Source organism: Pan troglodytes, chromosome 2, assembly GCF_028858775.2.
Source record: "Pan troglodytes isolate AG18354 chromosome 2, NHGRI_mPanTro3-v2.0_pri, whole genome shotgun sequence".
Lineage (NCBI taxonomy): Eukaryota > Metazoa > Chordata > Mammalia > Primates > Hominidae > Pan > Pan troglodytes.
Genome location: NC_086015.1, coordinates 22,373,379 through 22,393,147, shown reverse-complemented (window position 1 = coordinate 22,393,147; position 19,769 = coordinate 22,373,379). Strand labels below are relative to the sequence as shown.

General features: G+C 34.5%; 1 protein-coding gene across 10 annotated transcripts in view; it reads left to right on the top strand.

The window, feature by feature from the left end:
- Positions 1–19,769, top strand: part of SATB1 (SATB homeobox 1) — a 97,484-nt gene that overhangs the window by 45,423 nt on the left and 32,292 nt on the right. For all 10 annotated transcript variants that reach the window (XM_016940076.4, XM_054680426.2, XM_016940074.4 and 7 more), the window contains exons 6-8: positions 2,968–3,079; positions 5,333–5,787; positions 13,384–13,596. In XM_016940076.4, coding sequence (XP_016795565.1) covers positions 2,968–3,079; positions 5,333–5,787; positions 13,384–13,596 — 780 coding nt within the window. The remainder of the gene's footprint in view (positions 1–2,967; positions 3,080–5,332; positions 5,788–13,383; positions 13,597–19,769) is intronic.

The window sequence follows — 19,769 nt, the reverse complement described above, 5'->3', positions numbered from 1 at the left end:
TGCAGTCTTTTTAAACCAGTACCTCCTTTTAAGTGACGCAAGAATCCCAAGCCTTTCTAACATGGAACTTGGCCTACTATCTGTACATCCCACCACCTAGGAAAATTTTACCAATCATGACTTTTTTATTTGTGTTATCAAAACAGTATGTGTTTTTTTCCTGATATTCTAAATTTAAGATTACACTACCGAATATGATTTTTCAAATGCCATGTGCACCACAAAATTCTGCAGTCTCTTTCCTGCCATTGAAACCGGCTGGCTGGTCTACTCCAATGCTATGCCTCAGCCTTTAGTAGGAATTTTACCACCTGAAACACACACACACGCCCACGCCCACACACATACACCTCATGAAGTGGCTATATGAGCAATCTAATTGGACAGATTATTGCATATTGTCCAATAAAAATAGACATGACTCCAAGTTACCTGAATTAGGAAATATTTCCCAGTCACCCAAAAGCACAGAAAGATAGGGAATCCAAAAAGTTGCTTTGTCATGCATTATGTATGAGTTACGGATTAGCCTTTTGATTTAAGTCTTGCTTAGGCTATTATTTACATTAATCAGAGTTTCCTAAGCATACACCATGTGACAGAAAAGCACTTAAGCCCAGAACCTACCAATTTAGGGTTAAATAGGGTAGGGGGAAGCTTTGACAATGATGCACATATGGATATTATTTTCCATGTATGGATAATAAACTGTATAGCACTATTACATATAGGGTCTAGTTTTATAAAACTATTTCAGACATTTTTTCACACACACCGTGGATGATTCTTCCTTCCGTCGTCCCCTATACATTTTCCACTGTTGATATACCAAATCACATTAAATTGAGATGATCTATTTACATATCTGTGTTCTTAATAGATAGTAAACTTCTTGTAGGCAGAGGCTGTCCACCATCTTTGGATGACAGGTGCCTCATCTTTGTAGGCAGAGGCTGTCTGCCATCTTTGCATCCTTACTACCAGCCAGGCATATAGTAGGTGTGCAGCAAAGAGCAAATTTCTTATATAGAACTGTTGGCAAACTGGAGTAGACTGGATGTTTGTCAAAAACCTTGGCAAAATTTGGATATTCCATACACTTTTAAAAAGTAAGACATAAACCACATCTAAAACTTATGTGTATTATTAACATTTAAGGAACTGCCAGAATGTCTAGATAAAGAGTAATAATTTTTTAAAAAATTGGACCAGAGTGGAAGAACATCAACTGTCATCCATTTGCAGAAGAATCACCATTATCCATCAGCGATCTCAATAGTTTTTATTAGTGTCTGACTTTATTGATCCCTTATTACAAGAGAGTAAGTGAGATTGAAGCTGACAGATCAGGTAATCTTCTGGCTCTGGTTTTGGCAACTTTGCTAAGTGTCTTTTTACACTGTGGACTGTGGGAGGCTCTTAGTAAAATTGCAAGCTATTGGATTAATGGCAGAGCATCATGAACACATTAAGAATGTCTTTTTAGAGATATAAAATGTGAAAATGACTATAGAGAGTGTCAAAAAAAAAGATATCACAGTGCCTCTTAGGAAAGATAGCTGTGTTTTACATAAATAATGCGACTCCAGCTTATCCTTCACTGGAAGTTCTTTAGAGATCCCCCAAATTTACATATTCCAGAAATGTGTGCATGCTACAGAATTAACACTGATAGTGGATGTCAGGAGAATGAATAATAACTGAAAGAGCTTTACATTAGAGGTAACTTAAAGAAGATAATTATATAAAAATACTTTTGTCCCCAAACTGGCTTTTCTGGTTGTTCACTGCCTCCTGAACAATGCTGCCTTCTATAAATTATTTCACCATAGACCAACTGATGTCTGAAATGTGAGTTCTCCTGTTTCTGCACATAGGGGTGAGGGATAGATTGGTGCTACAAAATCTTACTCCTAAGACTCGGCAGGAAATTAAGTTAGCTGTTACTAGAGAATATGGGTAACAGGTTAAAATGGACCATGAATTTAGTCATTGAAATTACCATAACCAAAATTTGCTGGGAAGATTGAAAATGATTTAAAAAAAAAAAAACCCTCCTAGTGATACATTAAAATCATGTTTTTCTTCGTTTTTGTATGTTTAAAGGGCTGACAGTTTTCCGGGCATTTATTAAAAGCAGGATAAAGATAAGTCACAATAGGTCATCTTTTTGTGGTATCCTTAAGAAATTAAGAAGCATGAAATGTATAAATTTAAAATTTTTATGATTGGTTTGAAATTCAAAATTTAAGCTTTACTATTGATGAAGCCAGTAATGAGATTGCAGAATGTTTTTCTCTTGATAAAGGATCTGTGTGAATAGTTTGTTTCTTCTCAAATACGGTCAGTTAACCTTTGATCAGTGTTAATGCACCTCCACTTTAAATCCAAATAATAGAGTGGAAAGTGCAAGTTCTGTTTCTCAAATTTTAACATACATGTGAATCCCCTGGGATCTTGGTAAAATTCAGCTGCTAAGTGCACTGGTCTGGGGTAGGGCCCAAGATTCTGCATTTCTAACAAGCTTCCAAGTGATGCCCATATTGCTGGTCCCTGGTCTATACTTTGAGTAGAAAAGATGTAGAGTCCAGTCAAAAAATCGCAAAGTCTCGTATATTTATGAATCACAATTATAAAGTCATCTTCATGTATTTGGATTTATTGGGACCAGTGAAAGTTTGACAGCCTAGTAATAGATGGCATTGATGGAGATTCAATGAATGCTAGAGCAAAGTCTGTGGGTTTGATAGCTTTATACTGGTCTCAGTGGGCTGTTGCTTTCTACTTAAGCATTTGATGATCTACATAATGAATTTTAAGAAGTCGAAGCTTTAGGCTAAAGTGTGAAACCAAAATGTATTGGTACTCAGTTGATTAAAAAAAATACAGTTGCCACAATTGAGATCATTTCTGTGTTCCATCTTGTGCTGCTGTGTATTACAAATATTCTCCCCCTTCTTCATGCAGAGTATGATTTCTTCCATTGTGAACAGTACTTACTATGCAAATGTCTCAGCAGCAAAATGTCAAGAATTTGGAAGGTGGTACAAACATTTCAAGAAGACAAAAGATATGATGGGTAAGCAAAAAAACATTGCAGCAGTGGCTACATACCATTACGTGTCATTTGGGGGTTTATCAAAGTCACATCTAAAGCCAGGTCTTTTGATTGCCCAATTAGAGATCAATTTAGAATGTTTCTTTGGGGGTGGGAAGTGGGTATAGTATAATGAGATAATTAAATTCAATAAATGTTTGTGTTTAAATCAGCCAAACTGACTTGGTTGTCAGACATGCAGGAAATCGAGGCGTTGGGAGGGGAGCTGTCATTTTTTAACAACTCAGTGAAGACCTAACCAGGCCTTGAATAACTAATATTAGCTGTGATTTCTTTCTCTGATAAGTCTTGCTTTTAGGTTTTTTGTTTTTGTCTGGTTGAATGAGAAAGTGCCTATTTTTACACCCAATTTTAAAGGAAATTAAACTTCTTAAGTTAAACTATTTATAGTTTGCACAGTAGAGATCAAGTGATTTTTATAGCTCTAACCCCCAGCCCCCATGGATGGGCACTTTGATAAGCACATTGCTTTACCATCCATACCAGAACAATTATTGCATCATTTCTAAACTTTTAATTCCAAGATAGCATTCTATCTTAACACATAACTTTAGGTGAATATTTGTTATGCAAGAAGTACACTAAAATTATCTGCAGTGTAAAATGACAGATAAAAGTTGTGTATGATACCTAAGCATTTAGATGATGGCATTTTCTCTCTGTTGAGTTTGTTAATGTTCACAAAAGCAAACACTGTGATTAAGGTTAATGTTTTAATTTTTATTACTGTTCTCTTTCACCTACTTTTACCCTCCAAAACATATATTTTAAAATAATATAGGAATGGGCATTATGTCCTGTTTTAAATCTATTTCTGTTTATTTCTTTACATTCATTTAATTTTTTTTAATTTTTTAAGAAAATCCAAATTTTGAGCATGTTTTAGCTCTTAATATTTGAAGAGAAACCATCCATCTACCAAAATGGATTCTTTGCCTTTTATAGCTTAAGGCTGTAATGAAGACAATGCATCATTTTTGGAATAATTGCTTGAATTACTATTCTCTGTGAATGGCCCACTTGGGCTGATATCACTGGTAGAAATTGAAGATTTCTTCCCCAATTCTTAGTTATATTTTGCGTATATCAGGAGCTATAGCGCTATGATAAAGTTCCTCTAAATGTAAAACCTGCATATTTAATGAAAAGAGAATTGATGATTAAAATCAAACTAGAGTCTACATGTGGGAAGTCTGTGTACAATTTGGAAAGTCCTGTTTATGTACAGCTTCATGCTCAGCCCTTCCAGCCAAGAGCATCGAACCAGTCTCCTCCTCGTACAGAAAAGCATTTACACACTTAGAGATGATGCTCAGCCAATCCGTATGAGGAACGTAGCCAAGGAAGAAGCATTCATCCTGGGTAGGTGGGAATAAATTGCAAAATCATGACAGCCTCACCATTGTACCAGAACGATTCCCTGCAAGATTGTCTTTAGCATCTGGTGATGGCCATAGCTTCCTGAAGAAAAAACATTTGGATCTTAGCAACACTGGGTATGCTGGCTTGATATACAATAAATCACTTGCTTTATTCTAAAAAGTATTTCCAGATATACCTACTGCCCATGATGGTTAGAATTAAAATGAAGCAAGGCATATAAGATACTCAGCAAGTGTTCAATATACACTTATTATTATGCCCATTTTTATTTATTACATTAACTACTTCTATTCACTGCTGGGTAAAAATTGAAAGTAGGTGACTTTTTATGTCATATTTTTTCTTTTACACCTTTTTCCTAGAGTACTAAAGTTAATGAATAGCATGAGAATATATTTGTAAATTTTTTTAGTTGCTTATTATAAGCTTATTTTCTCAGCTCAGCTCACTGTTTGTAGTTGTCATTAAGCAAATGACATTCTTTTAGAAGCCATTTTAAAAAATTGTTGCTTAGAAGCCTTCTTGGGGTAATAAGTGAGAGTGAACAACTAGTCGGAAAGAGTTTGGGTATAATTGATTTTATGCCTTAAATCTAAACCACTTTTTAAAAATAAGATTAGGAATGCTGTCCCATTTCCAAAGTTTGTAGAATAGTTCAGGAAAGGAGAGCAAAAACACAGCCTGGTAAGTTGCAGCTTGAAGTTTTCTTGATTTTATTGGATTTGGGGTGTGCCCTGTGCCTACCCTTTTTTAATTTAGGAAATGGTTAGAAATCTTTATCAATGCCAATCATTGTTGGCTGAATGTGATTTTACTCTTTGTCCACTTTAGTTGAAATGGATAGTCTTTCTGAGCTATCCCAGCAAGGCGCCAATCATGTCAATTTTGGCCAGCAACCAGTTCCAGGGAACACAGCCGAGCAGCCTCCATCCCCTGCGCAGCTCTCCCATGGCAGCCAGCCCTCTGTCCGGACACCTCTTCCAAACCTGCACCCTGGGCTCGTATCAACACCTATCAGTCCCCAATTGGTCAACCAGCAGCTGGTGATGGCTCAGCTGTTGAACCAGCAGTATGCAGTGAATAGACTTTTAGCCCAGCAGTCCTTAAACCAACAATACTTGAACCACCCTCCCCCTGTCAGTAGATCTATGAATAAGCCTTTGGAGCAACAGGTTTCGACCAACACAGAGGTGTCTTCCGAAATCTACCAGTGGGTACGCGATGAACTGAAACGAGCAGGAATCTCCCAGGCGGTATTTGCACGTGTGGCTTTTAACAGAACTCAGGTCAGTTGTGTTCCATAAGTGGTTCTGTGCTGTCTCCTATTTTCTCTTTCTTTAGTCCCATCTATAACTAAAGTTTATTCTTTTACTTCTGTACTAACATTGTCTCTCTCTCTTCATGTGATCATATTACCTATTCCTGGTGGAGCCTCAATTTTACCACTCCTTTTCCTATGATATACTTCTGAATCAAGGGAAACCTATGTGCAGATTGATCCCAATTCAGGGCCTTTGAAAGACTAATTAAATGTCAAACGTATTTTAAACTGGCATTACTTATGCTTTTATATAATGGAATCATAAACTATAGTAGATGGTTAAGAAACGTTTCATGACTCGGTCAAGGCTATTGGCAGGATTCCAGGCTTCTAGCCTATTGTCTTTTCCATTTATGTTATGTTACTACCCATATCAAACTTAGGTATATAAATGTTCCCTGTTAAAGTTCTACTGCAGCGTTGTTGTTGTTGTTGTTGTTGTTGTTGTTGTTAACACCTTGGAAGCAATAATCCACTTAATTCTAAGCAGCCATTTTGAAAAAATATTATATGACTTATTAACATAAAATATTTGTAAGCTGTGTGCACTCCCTCATGCTATTGTCTTCCAAATTCATTGTCTAGACCAGGCATCAGCAAACTTTATTCTGTTATCGACCAGATAGTAAATATTTTAGGTTTTGAAGCACTTAAATCTCGGTCACACTGTAGAGTAATAAAGCAGCCATGGACAATAAATGAATGGCACTGGGTATGGTAGTATTTCAGTAAAACTGTTTATAAAACAGGCCATGGAGTAAGTGTGGCTGGCAGGCCTTAGTTTGCAGACCCATTTGTAGAGATCTCACTGCCTGTTTATACCCCTAATGTGCACACCTTTGTCTTCCTGGCCCAATTCCTGTGAAGATACTATCTATCAGCCTGGAAGATGTTTAAGAGGGTGATGGAGAAAAAGTGATATATATGAGAGGTCATAAGATAAAGATATTTGAGAAGCCCTAAACAAATTGACTCTGTTGAACTGTGAATGAGAAGAATTTTTTTCTTTGTTTGGAAACTAGTATGATACATGATATATATGGTGTTTATTTTTGGCCCAGGTACACTAAAACAAAACAAAACAAAACAACAAAACCAAAAAACAAACAAAAACGAAAAACCACGTAACTTTGATTAGAAGGAGGACATTATGCCTTTTCAGCTCTTTTGTTTTACCACTGTTCTTTCTTTTGTCAATTTATCTTATTTTTTGGCCTGACTCACATTTTCCTTTCATATTTAAGTTATTTTGTTTATTACATGATTATGATTATAAGAATAAAATTCTGGTACAGAAATAATCTAGTATTAATTCCTAGTTGGCAGAGTTTCCATACCTAGGAGAATCCCAGCTGTGACTTATTTTTGGCGTGCCTTAACTAGATGGGGAGTTAGGAGACCTGACAAAGCCTCTAATTCAGTGTTTGTTTTCAGTCGATTCATCTTTTTTTTTTTTTTTTGTACGTTCGTCTGTTTTTAAAAAGGCAGTTGCACAAGGCTATGTCTCAGGTTCAAATCGTATGGTTTTACCTAGTTCTATATCTTTATAGCTTAAAAAACTGTGTTCATCATTAGCTGGTGAATTTAATATGACACCTATATTCAGTTGGGGGATAATTATTGAAAATGAATGACTCAAAAGTCAACCCTCTACATATTCCTGTTTCTGGTAGCATTCTTTATTTTAGTAAATATAGTAAGTACTAATAATTCTCCATACTAGGCCAAAAAAAGTAGGTCTCTACATAACATTTCAATAATGCTTTTTTGAATTGAGTTAAAAGCCCACAAAGACATCATGACATAGACACAAATTATATATATACGTATATATGTGTGTGTATATATATATGTGTGTGTGTATGTGTGTGTGTAAATATATAGTTACTGGTGTCTTAAAAATTGAGCAGTTATTTCTTAAAGCACTAAGTAAGTGTCCTTTATATAGTGAAGAATGCTAAGACAGTAGAACTCAGAGAAGTGAGGATAAAGTTGCCACCCATCATTACAGCTTTTCTCCTTTTGGGTTTATGATGTTACAGCCATTACTATGAGGAGTTGGCCATTTGTTCTGCCTTTGGTCCTTAAAAGGACAAATTCCACGATACCTACAGGATTTGTTACTGGAAGAAAGGCAAAGTTTTCTCTTTTATACCATATTAATCTCTTTGAAAAGGTAATCATCTCTGGTTAATATCAAAAACAGTGACTTTTTTTTTCTGTGAGAGGAGAATGAAAACTTTACCTTGTATAGCTTGATTACAGATACCTCCTTATTAATAATAGCCAATTTAGGAAAAAAAGTCATTACCAAAAAAAATTTAGTGCCCTGGATTATGAAGGGTGTTTTAAAGCTTTATATTGATAATTGATACTCTTCAGTCAAAGTAGATATAGGGCCATATTTGAAGATGTTTGACTTAAGAGGAAATTTGTATATATATTTCAATATTAATTCCTTGAGAACTAACTTTTGCACATGCAGGCATGAATTTATTTTCATTGGTCATTCTTAAAAACCACACACACATACATACACAGCTGCATTTATTTTTTAATGATTATGCATTGGTATGACTGGATGTAGTGTGTTGATTTCAAAGTGTATGCATTTCAATAAAAGCAGGTGCAGAGAGAGGGTATGGTGTGAGTGTGGAGTATGAAAATACACATGCTAATGCGTATGTATAGACAAGGAGCTCTGCAGAGTTAAATCGCACATCACACATTTGTGTGCACCTAGTACAATGTGCAGTTCCAACTCCGACTTTTAAAAAATTAATGTAAAATATGTACATGCAAATACAAAGTTACATGATAGGGTCAGATAAAGATACTGTTTCTTATAAACAGCATTAAGACCTTTAATATGATAGAAAACACTTGTATGAATTGAGGATTATTTTAGTCATTGACAGCTCTGTATAACTTTAAAACCCTGGGTCTTATGTTTTAACTATTGAGAATTTTCTTATCATCTTAATAGGGTTCCCTATATTAACACATTACCCTCCCAAGACTTTCACACATGGCTTTTTTTTTAAGCCTACCTTTTCTGAAAATTTATGGTAAACTTATATAGTTACTTGTTTTAAGGAATTTTTCCCCTTCTGAATTGATGGGCATGTGTTCTTTAATTGCCGTTGAAGATACCAGCTTTTAGCATATGTCATTCATTCAGTTATGCCTACTTGATGTCTTTTTAATGGAAACCTATGGCTAAAAGTAATGGCCAAAGCTTCTAGATTTCTACTTTTCAATTCACTTCTCTATCTTATTGCTATTTAATGGTTCTGATACATGCAAATACATTCCTTAATACCCTTTGATTTTTAAAAGAATAAAATTCAGAGTTTAACTCTGATCCCACTCTGTGGCTTTTTTCCCCTTTTTCTTCCCCCTCCTCTTGTCTTTTGGCACACTTTATTTTCCAGTAAAATAAAGAATGAAGATGGATTATTCAAAACTGATAACAGTAATGGACCATCATGTAATGTTTTATTAAATTTGAGTTCTGTAAATTATGTGGTGGAGAGAAATTTGCCTGCTTAAGTATAACAGAAATTGCTACTGTGTTTCTATAATTCTTCACAGTGTAATTTAAGAAAAGTCCACTATCCATATCACTATTGAATAAAAGGTAAAAAGGTGCTATTACCCCAACAAGACAGCTCTCTGGTTAGCCTGCCAAACGACAGAGATAAATGTGTCTACTTAAAACTTACTTGGCATGAGTCCATGGTAGTAGGTGGAGTTTGAAAATAGTCTTTTACCTGGACATAGGATTAAAAATTCACCAAACAACAGAGGCAGGTAGCCTTGAAGAATATTCTATGTACTTTCTTTTTAGGAGGGAGGTTTCATCAAATCGTATTTTCTTCCTGAGGGCTTTGAAGTTCCATGAAGCTGATAAAATCTATTTGAATCAGTGATTATGTTCAAAGAGGAGACAAACGGGAGGCCAGACAGGCTTTTTGTTCAGATTGGCAGTCTCTTTCGCTTATCTGCTGTTTTAAAGAATTCATAATTAGCTTTTGGAAATACTGATAATATTTATTGGAGGTTTTTTCTTTCTTTTACAACTACTAATGAATTTTACTTGTAATAACTTGTAAACTGTTTTTGGAATGTAAAAACAGGTTTAGGAATTCAGCAGTAAATTCATTCTTTAGTTGAAAAAATTAGAACTCTGACTTAACCACTATGTAATGACAATGCAAAACAATTTTATGTTTTCATAGATACAGCACACATCTAATTATTGGTAAAATGTGAAGTCCCAATGAAAGGCAGCTTCTGATTTTCAATAAAATTAATATTTATGAGGTACTGGTAACTTCCTACATAACATACAAGTTCTCAGGTTCTTTTCAGACACAAGAATGACTAATGATTTTGTTTAATTTAATTCAACAAATTTATTGAGCGCCAATGATTCTTGATACTGATGACATATTTTAGTCCTGATGTTTCAGCATATTCTATGACATAAATAAGGTACATGATGGCCTTTTCATACTATTTTTTAGCATGAAGAATTTTTGGTAAAAGGTCACGCTTACTGTCCACTGTGTGGGCAGTACTACAAATGACCTTGGCAAGTCTATACTATGTCTTCAATTATAGGATATGGGAACTGGTGGCCACATATATCTTGAATTCAGCATATAAATATGAATGCAGCTATTCAAGTAACAACAACCTGAACAGGACCAAAACATACATTCCCATATCTGGGATCTGATAGCAGTCATTTTGCATCCAAAATTATTCTAAAGTGACTTTTTTTTTTTTAAGTAATTATCACTAATCAAAATGTTTTCTGACAATATTTTCAAGCATTTCCACCAGGGGGCACTCCCCTCATTGAAAGCTCTGGGCCAAAAAAAAAAAAAAAAAAAAACCCAAAGGTTTCTGAAACACCTGAGACTGTCTACACTGGCTGCTTTAAAGCTCTTTGAGTGTTTCAGGGTTTGAAACATCACTTTATACCATCAACATATTTCAGACGAACAAAAAACCTTGTTCCAGTAGAATAATTAAGTGGTAGTAAAATGCTTTGCCCCTAAAAACACTTGTATGCTTAAATAGGAAGTCACACCAACATCAAAATATAGGTAGAGAATTTTTAAAATTTTCTCCCAAGTGACATAACTACCTTCCAGTCTCAACCATATGGAAATGACTTAGTCTTATATGTTAGCAAGACTTGAGAAAGAATATTATTTTGTATGTTTTCCTGTATTTGACTTTCTCACTATAGATCTCTGCTGCCTCAGGAAATATTTTTGATAGAAATATGTGATGTAGTACTTTGTTATTTGGGATTTTTAAATACCTAATTTCAAGTTTCCCAAATAACATCCTAAATATTTATAACTATGTTTTACCCTAATCAAATTTTTTAAATTATTAGACAATTAGGAAAAACATCTCAAAAAATGCCACAGAACTTTTCACTGTAGGCCCAACATCAGTGCTAATAACTACTACTAGAATTTACTCATGGGTAACACATCTTGTTCTTAAGTTTCTATCACCTGTTTGTGATTGTTTTCTCCATTGTGGTCTTTATACACATGATCAGTCCATTTAGTAAATACTTATCAAACATTTACATGAGAGACATTGTGCTGGGATGATGAAAGTGAATATTAGATTATTATGCTCAAGGAATTTGTAGCATATTGTGTTTATACTGATGTTTTCATGTATCCATATCTGTGTAGTTGAGAATATATTGCTTTGTCAAGTAGATTTTTTAAGACATAACATTTGGTGGAGAGGAGTAAAGAGCAAGGGTTATTTCATTACACCTATTTTCAAACTTTTTTTTTTTGAGACCTGAATGTTTTACTTTCAATATGGCACATCAGAAACACAGTCAAACTAATTAGGTGGCCTTGTGCAAATTAAATAGCTGGATGATTGACTGCCTGTTTGACTGAATTTTAGTTAAATTGACTAGATGTTTTGCTCTTGTGTAGACACAGTTACAGCATTACTCGTTAGTATCCTAAGTAAAAGGACACATGCCCTTCATTCTTCAGTCACATTTCTTAGGGTAAAAACGAAAGTTCAGGTCCAATTTCCAGGCTTTAGCTGTAAGAGACTAAGTGAGAGACAACTTTAAAATGGACTCTGAAGCCCTCTGTACCTGTTAAAAGTTCTTTTTAAATACCAGCTTATAAATCATTTTAAGAAGTATCAGTACTTTTGTATTGTCTGCACCCAACTATTGCATTTCGGCAACATGGTACATTATCTTTAAATTTGGGAACAAAACCAGGTTTGTACTTCTAACAAACCATGAAAAAAACAAATGTTTTAACCTTGGGGCTTCATTGTTTTGACATGACACGTTACCTTCCTTCCCCCAATATACCTTTAACCGTTTCTGCAGGATATTGGAAAGTAGATTTGCAAATTATATAGAAATCTTGACAAAATTTTATTCTGAAGCTGATACTCTGGCTAAGTGAAGAAACCAAATATGTCTTACTATTCCAAGCATTATTTCATGTACAAGATTAAAGAGAGAAGAGCTGCTTAGCCCTTATAAAATGAACAGAAAATTTTCCAATTCTTTTATTTCATATTGTCTCTTAAATGCAATGGGGAGAACCACCCATTTTTGAAAGAGTTCTTCCAAAAGTTAAAAAAATTAGTTGAAAATTGATGTTCTGTTATTTAGGGGGGAAAGACACCTTAAGAGTTTTCTAATGATTTATAAATTTCTTCTATCACTAACAATTTTTATTCCCCAAGAAATTTGATAATTACAGAATTTGATACTCTTTTCCTTGGCATGCTGTGATGGACTTTCGCAATGTTGAAAATTAGTTAATATATTTCAAATCTTGTCTATGGTTTTTAAAGTTCAAAATTTAAACCTGTTACCCAGTGGTATATAATACAGCAAGATAGTATTTAGAATCATTTGTGATAATCAGTGAGGTTCTCTGAAAATGGTAAATTGAAAGGGTCATGTAGTGTCATGTACTTTGATAAGTTGGAGTTTAAGGAATAATTTTAAACATTGCCTGTGAAAATACAGCATAAACCTTAGGTGATAATTTAGTAATAACCTTTGTTCTAATATGTTAAAATTCATTTTCTGGTATTTTCTTTGAAAGTTCTACTTCTCTAGAAATGGCTTTGTATCTTTACATATTGGGCTGTAGGCATTACACTGCCTTTGTCTAGGCAGCTTGAGAACTATACAGTTCAGTGCTGTTGCATTATAAGGATTTCGTTTATTCTTAACCTCCCTGGATCGTCTCTCTGTGAAAGATTTCATGGCAAGTTAAGCTACTCAAAGGAAGGAGACCAATTAGGCAGTTTCAGTTTATGTTATATGTAAAGCAGATGCTTAATAAAATTAAGAATACAATTGAGGCTCTCTTCTCTACCACTTCAGTTGTAACTAATATATTCCTATGCAGAATTAATGCCTCTGACTGTTCATTTTCTAAACAGAGTGGAGAAGAAAAGGGAAGGATCACTGCTGGCCAGGCAAAGCAAGGCAGCAGGCTCACCCTGTGCCTTTCATTTCTTGCAGGGCTTGCTTTCAGAAATCCTCCGAAAGGAAGAGGACCCCAAGACTGCATCCCAGTCTTTGCTGGTAAACCTTCGGGCTATGCAGAATTTCTTGCAGTTACCGGAAGCTGAAAGAGACCGAATATACCAGGACGAAAGGGAAAGGAGCTTGAATGCTGCCTCGGCCATGGGTCCTGCCCCCCTGATAAGCACACCACCCAGCCGTCCTCCCCAGGTGCGGTCTCCTTTTCCTCCTTGCCCTTCTTTGTTTAGCTTTTTTTTTTTTTTTTTTTTTTTTTTTAATGCTTGAGGAAGAATCTCAATAAGAAATTAGATAGATACATAGATTTATATGTTTTTAAATTCGTATAGTTGCTTGAGGAGAATTTGGTCCCAAATCATTAATTCTGATATAAAAACAATAAGCTCCTAATTAGATAGAGGGAAGAAAATTGCTTTGTGTTCCTTCATTCTTTGGGTTATTTGGGGGTGAAAGTAGTCTTTAAATGGGATATTTGTCTCTACTGTTGTTATTAAGTAAAGTATTTTAAACTCAATAGAAAAAGAATAAAGTCAGTTTTTTCCCAACTGGTTTCAGAATCGCCATTTGAATAGTAAATAAATAAAAATAAATAATTTCGTTTGTATTTATACTTTCCAGTACGAACTGCAGCTGGTACCAATTACACACCATCTCGTTTGTAATCTTTCATAATTAAGTTTAATAAAATCCTTGAAGGCAGCTTTAAATGGGGCTGTTAAGGAATTCTATCCATACTCCAAGATACGGGCATGTTTTCTCTTTCTTAAAATTTTTGGACTTTTTAGGGAAGAAAGTTGCCTTCCGGGTAACTTTGGGTATGTGAATCTGTATTGTTTTTTAAACTAAGTTTTAAAAGTAACCTCATAACTGTTATAATTCAGTAAATCAATTTGCATTACAAACCCTTAGATAAAAGTTTGCTAGTTAGTGTATTAGACTCAAAAACCACAAGCAAATATATTATCTTTTTTTTTTTTTCTTTTGAGATGGAGTGCCGCTCTGTCACCCAGGCTGGAGTGCAGTGGCACGATCTTCACTCACTGCAAGCTCCGCCTCCCGGGTTCACGCCATTCTCCTGCCTCAGCCTCCCAAGTAGCTGAGACTACAGGCACCTGCCACCACGCCCAGCTAATTTTTTTGTGTTTTTAGTAGAGATGGGGTTTCACCGTGTTAGCCAGGATGGTCTCCATCTCCTGACATCATGATCCTCCCACCTCAGCCTCCCAAAGTGCTGGGATTACAGGCGTGAGCCACCGCGCCCGGCTGCAAATGTGTTTTCTTACATGTTTAACTTGTGACATTTACAGCTCTTAAAAATAAGGTCAGCTAAAATTGGATAAAAATTGAACATGGAAGAAAAAGTCAAAATATTCATATGACAATCTCATAGTGAAATTGTATCTCGATTTTACTTCATTCTCATCAATAGTAGAAAGTGGTTATACATTTTCATGTATAGAAATCTAGAAAAAAACTCATTCAACACTAAAGAGTGAAAGTACTATGGATACTGCATAAATAAGAAATATTTAGCCACTTGTTGAGTAGCTACATAAACTGCTTATCATAAGGTTCTGAAACGATTACTTTTTAGAAATGTCACAAAATCCATTTTCACTAGTTTATTTAATGAAAATCAATCTGGTCTTGATGTCTATAGGAACAGACTATAAGGAAATCATTGCTATAATTGTGAATAAAAAAGTCATGCTTCTTTAGGAGAAAAGCATGGCATCTATATACGTATGTACACACCCACCTGCCCACGCACACAGAGTTATTGAATTTGATCTCTAAATGCTTCTATAAAATATTTCCTAAGATAAAGAATGAGGAACTCTTTATGTATAAAAAATATGACTTCTAAGTATGGTTAAAGAGAAAAGATAAACTATGACTTCTAGGAATGATAAAAAAGAAAAAATGTACGAAATGAAATAAAATAATTTGGTTTGGTACTTTTTCTGTAGTGTTTAGTGTTAATACACACACTTTTATTAGTTAACTTTGCTCCTGAAGTCACCACTGACAGGGCTCTGAGCAGAGAATTACTTTACTTATCACTTAATCTGCAATACTAATAAAAGAATGGCTTACTTAAGACCAATATGAACTTCAACATTGAACTGCTTTTAACAAAAAAAAAATCTAGCCAGATATTTGACTTTGTGGTTCCTTAATACAGCTTTTGTTTTCTAATTTTTCTAGGACTCTGGTTTTATTTATTTTCCAAATGTGATTTGGGTGTCCTTACTCATCAAGCTTTTTCTTGAGCTAAAGTTATACCAATTCTTATTAAGTGATATTTCTTTTCATATGCTGTTAAGATACTATAGGATAACGTTCCTATATGTATGCTTAAAGGCTTTATCTGCTGATAAGTTGGGATAGAATATATGTTTAATTTACTTTTGCCTGAATTATTGGTTAACTGGTTGTGCCACCCTTAGCTGTATTTGTTTGTTCTGAAGAGGAGCTGAGACCAAGCCCATAGCTAGGGTATTCAGCCAATGATGAAAATATACGGTATATACATACTGTAGATTCTCAGTGAAACTCTTTCAAATAAAACATTTCTATTACTGCAGTATTACTGGCCATCTAACCAAACTCCAAAATGACTGATATGTGTATGTGTGTGCAATTTTATTTTGCTGCTGCAATATAAATCTTTAAATTATTAATATTATTATAATGGAGATCACTACCAATTTGTTCACATTCTTCCCTTTAACCATGATTAAATGAATTAAATTTTAAGAAATCTTAAGGTATTAAAGGTATTATCAATGCAAAATTAGTACTTTAGATTTGGAAAAACACGTTATAGAGCACTTGAATTAGTGCTGTCTTGTAGCAGTTGAAATAATGAAATAATGCTTAAACTGGAACCAGTATGCATGTTAAAAATGAGTTAAAATAAAGGATAAACTGGAGAAAACCACAGATAACACAGACTGCAAAATTTTGTCTTTTTAAATTTTACATTTTGCCAAAGAGGAGTCCATGTGAAATCAGTATACATTTCATTTCCCCCAAAATGAGGAGATTTGAAACATATTTTGAGACAAATCTTGGGTTTGGGTTGCACCTGAAACCTGATTTCTTTCTAAAGAACCACATGTTAAAAGCAGAGGCCCTCAGTGGTTCACAGAAAACCCAGCCCCCATTAAGGCCTGGGAAACTGGATTCTCTTCCACCTCTTTATAGAGTGTAAAACATGCAGAAGATGATTTTGGAGTGCCCTTGGGACATACCATAACCAGGACCTAAACTATTGAAGGACTTGAATTCTAAGTCATCTTCAAGAAAGGACTTCCTGGCTAGTCAGACCCCACCTGGGGACACCTAGCCTCAGGAAACACCAGAGCTCCTTGGTGGCCCAGTCCAGGTGAGATGCCTCCCTGCAGAGGTATCCCATGTGCTCCAGTAGGGACAGTTATGCCTTGTGCTTCATCCTCTGCCTGGGCTATAGGCTCTGGGCCAGACCTGGTTGCTGCAAACATATTTTCACAACTTACATGCTCTAATTCAACAAATAAGAATATCTTGCACCTGATAATGATTCACACCCTAACTTGATAAAAGCTATTCTGAAAGCAACTGAATACATTAATTCATTGAATCCTCATACCAACCTTTCGCTAGAAGAAAAATGAGAAAACCAAGTTTAAGGTTTAGTCAGAGTTTTCAAATCCTCTGCTAAGTCTCTTGCTCCTTCCTCTACTTCAAGCCACCTCCTCAGAATAAAGGCAAACTTATTTTAGAAAGGGAAAAGTGAAACTTGGAGATCTTTTTGTTTGTCATAGAGGATGGGAGGTTTTCTTGTTAGAATGGGGAGAGGAGCATGTGCTAAAGCATTGTCCTAATGAAATAACTTGTTTGACAAATTATCCAGTTGGGAAAACTAGACAATGGCATTTCTGGGATTGTGGGGAGAACAGCCCCTTTTAAACTTTGGTCTCATGAAAATATCTGGGAGAACCCAGTCCTCCCAGCTTCCTTGGTCTTAAGGTTTCTTTTCACTATAAGCTTTGCAGATTTTCCTGATGAGTTTATTAGAGGAATTTTTATGAACAATAATAATTCATGATTATTATCTGAGAATTGTATATTTTACAGAATTTTAAGTGATGATTTCTACCGTAAGGGTATGCTTTTTAAAATTTGATTTGTGCATTTTACTGTGTGTGACTTTTGGAGTTAAATTAATTTAGCAGTTTGTTTCCATGAAGACTGTTTGAAAGCACATAATTACTGAGTTACAGCTTTTACATGAATTACACAAAAGTCTTTTTTTCTTCATTTTTTACATCTCTTTATGTAATTCTTCATTTTTTACATCTCTTTATGTAATTATCTAAAGAATTACTAAAGGTATGCTATTTCATAACAGTGCTTTAGAAAATTTATGAAGTTAATATAAACAGTATATGATTAATCTGGTAGTTGCACTATTCTGTCTCTTTACAAGAAATCCCTCTACAATATAATGAAACATAGGTTCATCTTGATTTCAGGTTCAGTTACAGGCAGGAACTTAACACTTGGTAAAAGTTTTATTTCTTATGAATCCCTTGAAGATCATTTTAAGATGTTGCTTATGTGGTTATAAAATGCATCCCATTAATTGTCGTCTTTTAAAAGCTGGAAGACTTTTAAAGGCTAGATTTGGAAAATAATACTGTTCCTGGAAAGAAAGAAATATCTAAAAATATGAAACCATGGTGCTAAAGACAGTGTTAATATATTAAAATTTGAGAGTGGGAAATATTTTCCATCACTAATAAGCATCCATAAAATAGGCCATTTCTTATTTTCATTAATAAGAAAATATAATTTTTATACCCTGCAAAATAAATTTAGATTGGATTTTAATCAAAAATCAATAGCTATTAAAAAATTAGACATTAATGAGCTAGATTTATCAAAGGGCCACCAAAAAACAAGTCCAGCCTGCTCTAAAAATTAAGAATTTTTTCAAGTAAAGAAGGTGCATGTAATGTCATGAACTCTAAATAACTTTGGGTTTCTAGTTAAGTTTAGATCTCAGCATTGCTCCACCAACAAATTGTTTAACCTGTTTGTTTTAACGGAGTTTTCTCAATTTTAAAGTGGGACAATCTTAATACCTCCTCTGGGCTGTTAGGCAAGTTAAGAAGTTAATATACATTAATACAATGTCCAGCACATAATAAACAACTAATAAATGTCAGTGTTTATTATCACAATTATTAAAACTACATATAACTTTAATTTTGCTTGTGTAAAAGCAGTGTGCTTGCAGGCAACTTCATGCATCAGAGTAGGATGTTCACCAATCAAGGCTGAAGTAGAGTTCATTTCGTGTAAAATCTAAAAGCATGATTCAATGCATACAGCAATCCATGAAGAAGCAAAATAGAGTTTTCATGGAAAATGTGTGTCCTGCGGCACAATTTTAGTGAAATAAAAAGCAGACCCTAGTGCTGCACCCTATCCCCACATGGGAGGGTAAGTAGTAGAAGCTCCAATTCTTAACTACTTCCCCGGCGCCGCCTTAATAATGGAGTAGTACACCCTACCTTGATAAAAGCTATTCTGAAAGGAACTGCATTTATTTTACCTCCTGTGCTATTTGCGGAGAAGAGCTGAACAGTAGTTTGTTTTGCCTGGAATGAACTACTTTATGAATTTTAATGTGTGATATAATATTAAAAGCTAAACCAGGATTAAAGAAGATTTTTTTGTACTAAGCTAAAATAGTACTTAGTAGAGTGAGGTATAAAAGATTTTTGTTTCCATTTTTACCTGGGGAAAAATTCAGCTTTCATATTTTTGAAAAGCTGTCCAAGTCAGTTTCCCTTAAGCAATAGCTTGTGTTTAGGAAAAAAAAAAATGTGATTCTAGAATTCTAATAGCTTATCTGTGATAAGATGTGTATCTGGGCCAACAAAATGGTAAAGAAGAGCTTTCCTAAATATTTTTTAAATGAGTAGTACAGAGATACTTTCTAACTTTGTTAAAGTTTCACCCTCACATTCTTTTTTTTAAAAAAAATATTTCTTGTATACTTTTTTCACTTTTGTTTTGATTGTGTTGGCTACTAGGAAATGATTTTTTAAAATAATTTAGAATTTGTGCTTGATTATAATTGCTTTAAAATAAAAAATTAACCAAAGAAGTTTTTAGAAACAAGGTCACAGGGTTGAAACAAATGATTATAGCGCACCTCAAAGATAAATTCTTAAACATCATTTTTACAAAATAATGAAAATTACTTTAAAAACAGATCGAAACACCAGCTTTCCAAAGTCTGTTCTTTTAACTATTGCTTAGCAGATTGCTACCAAGGATCTGTTTCTTCAGTGCACTGGACTTGGTGC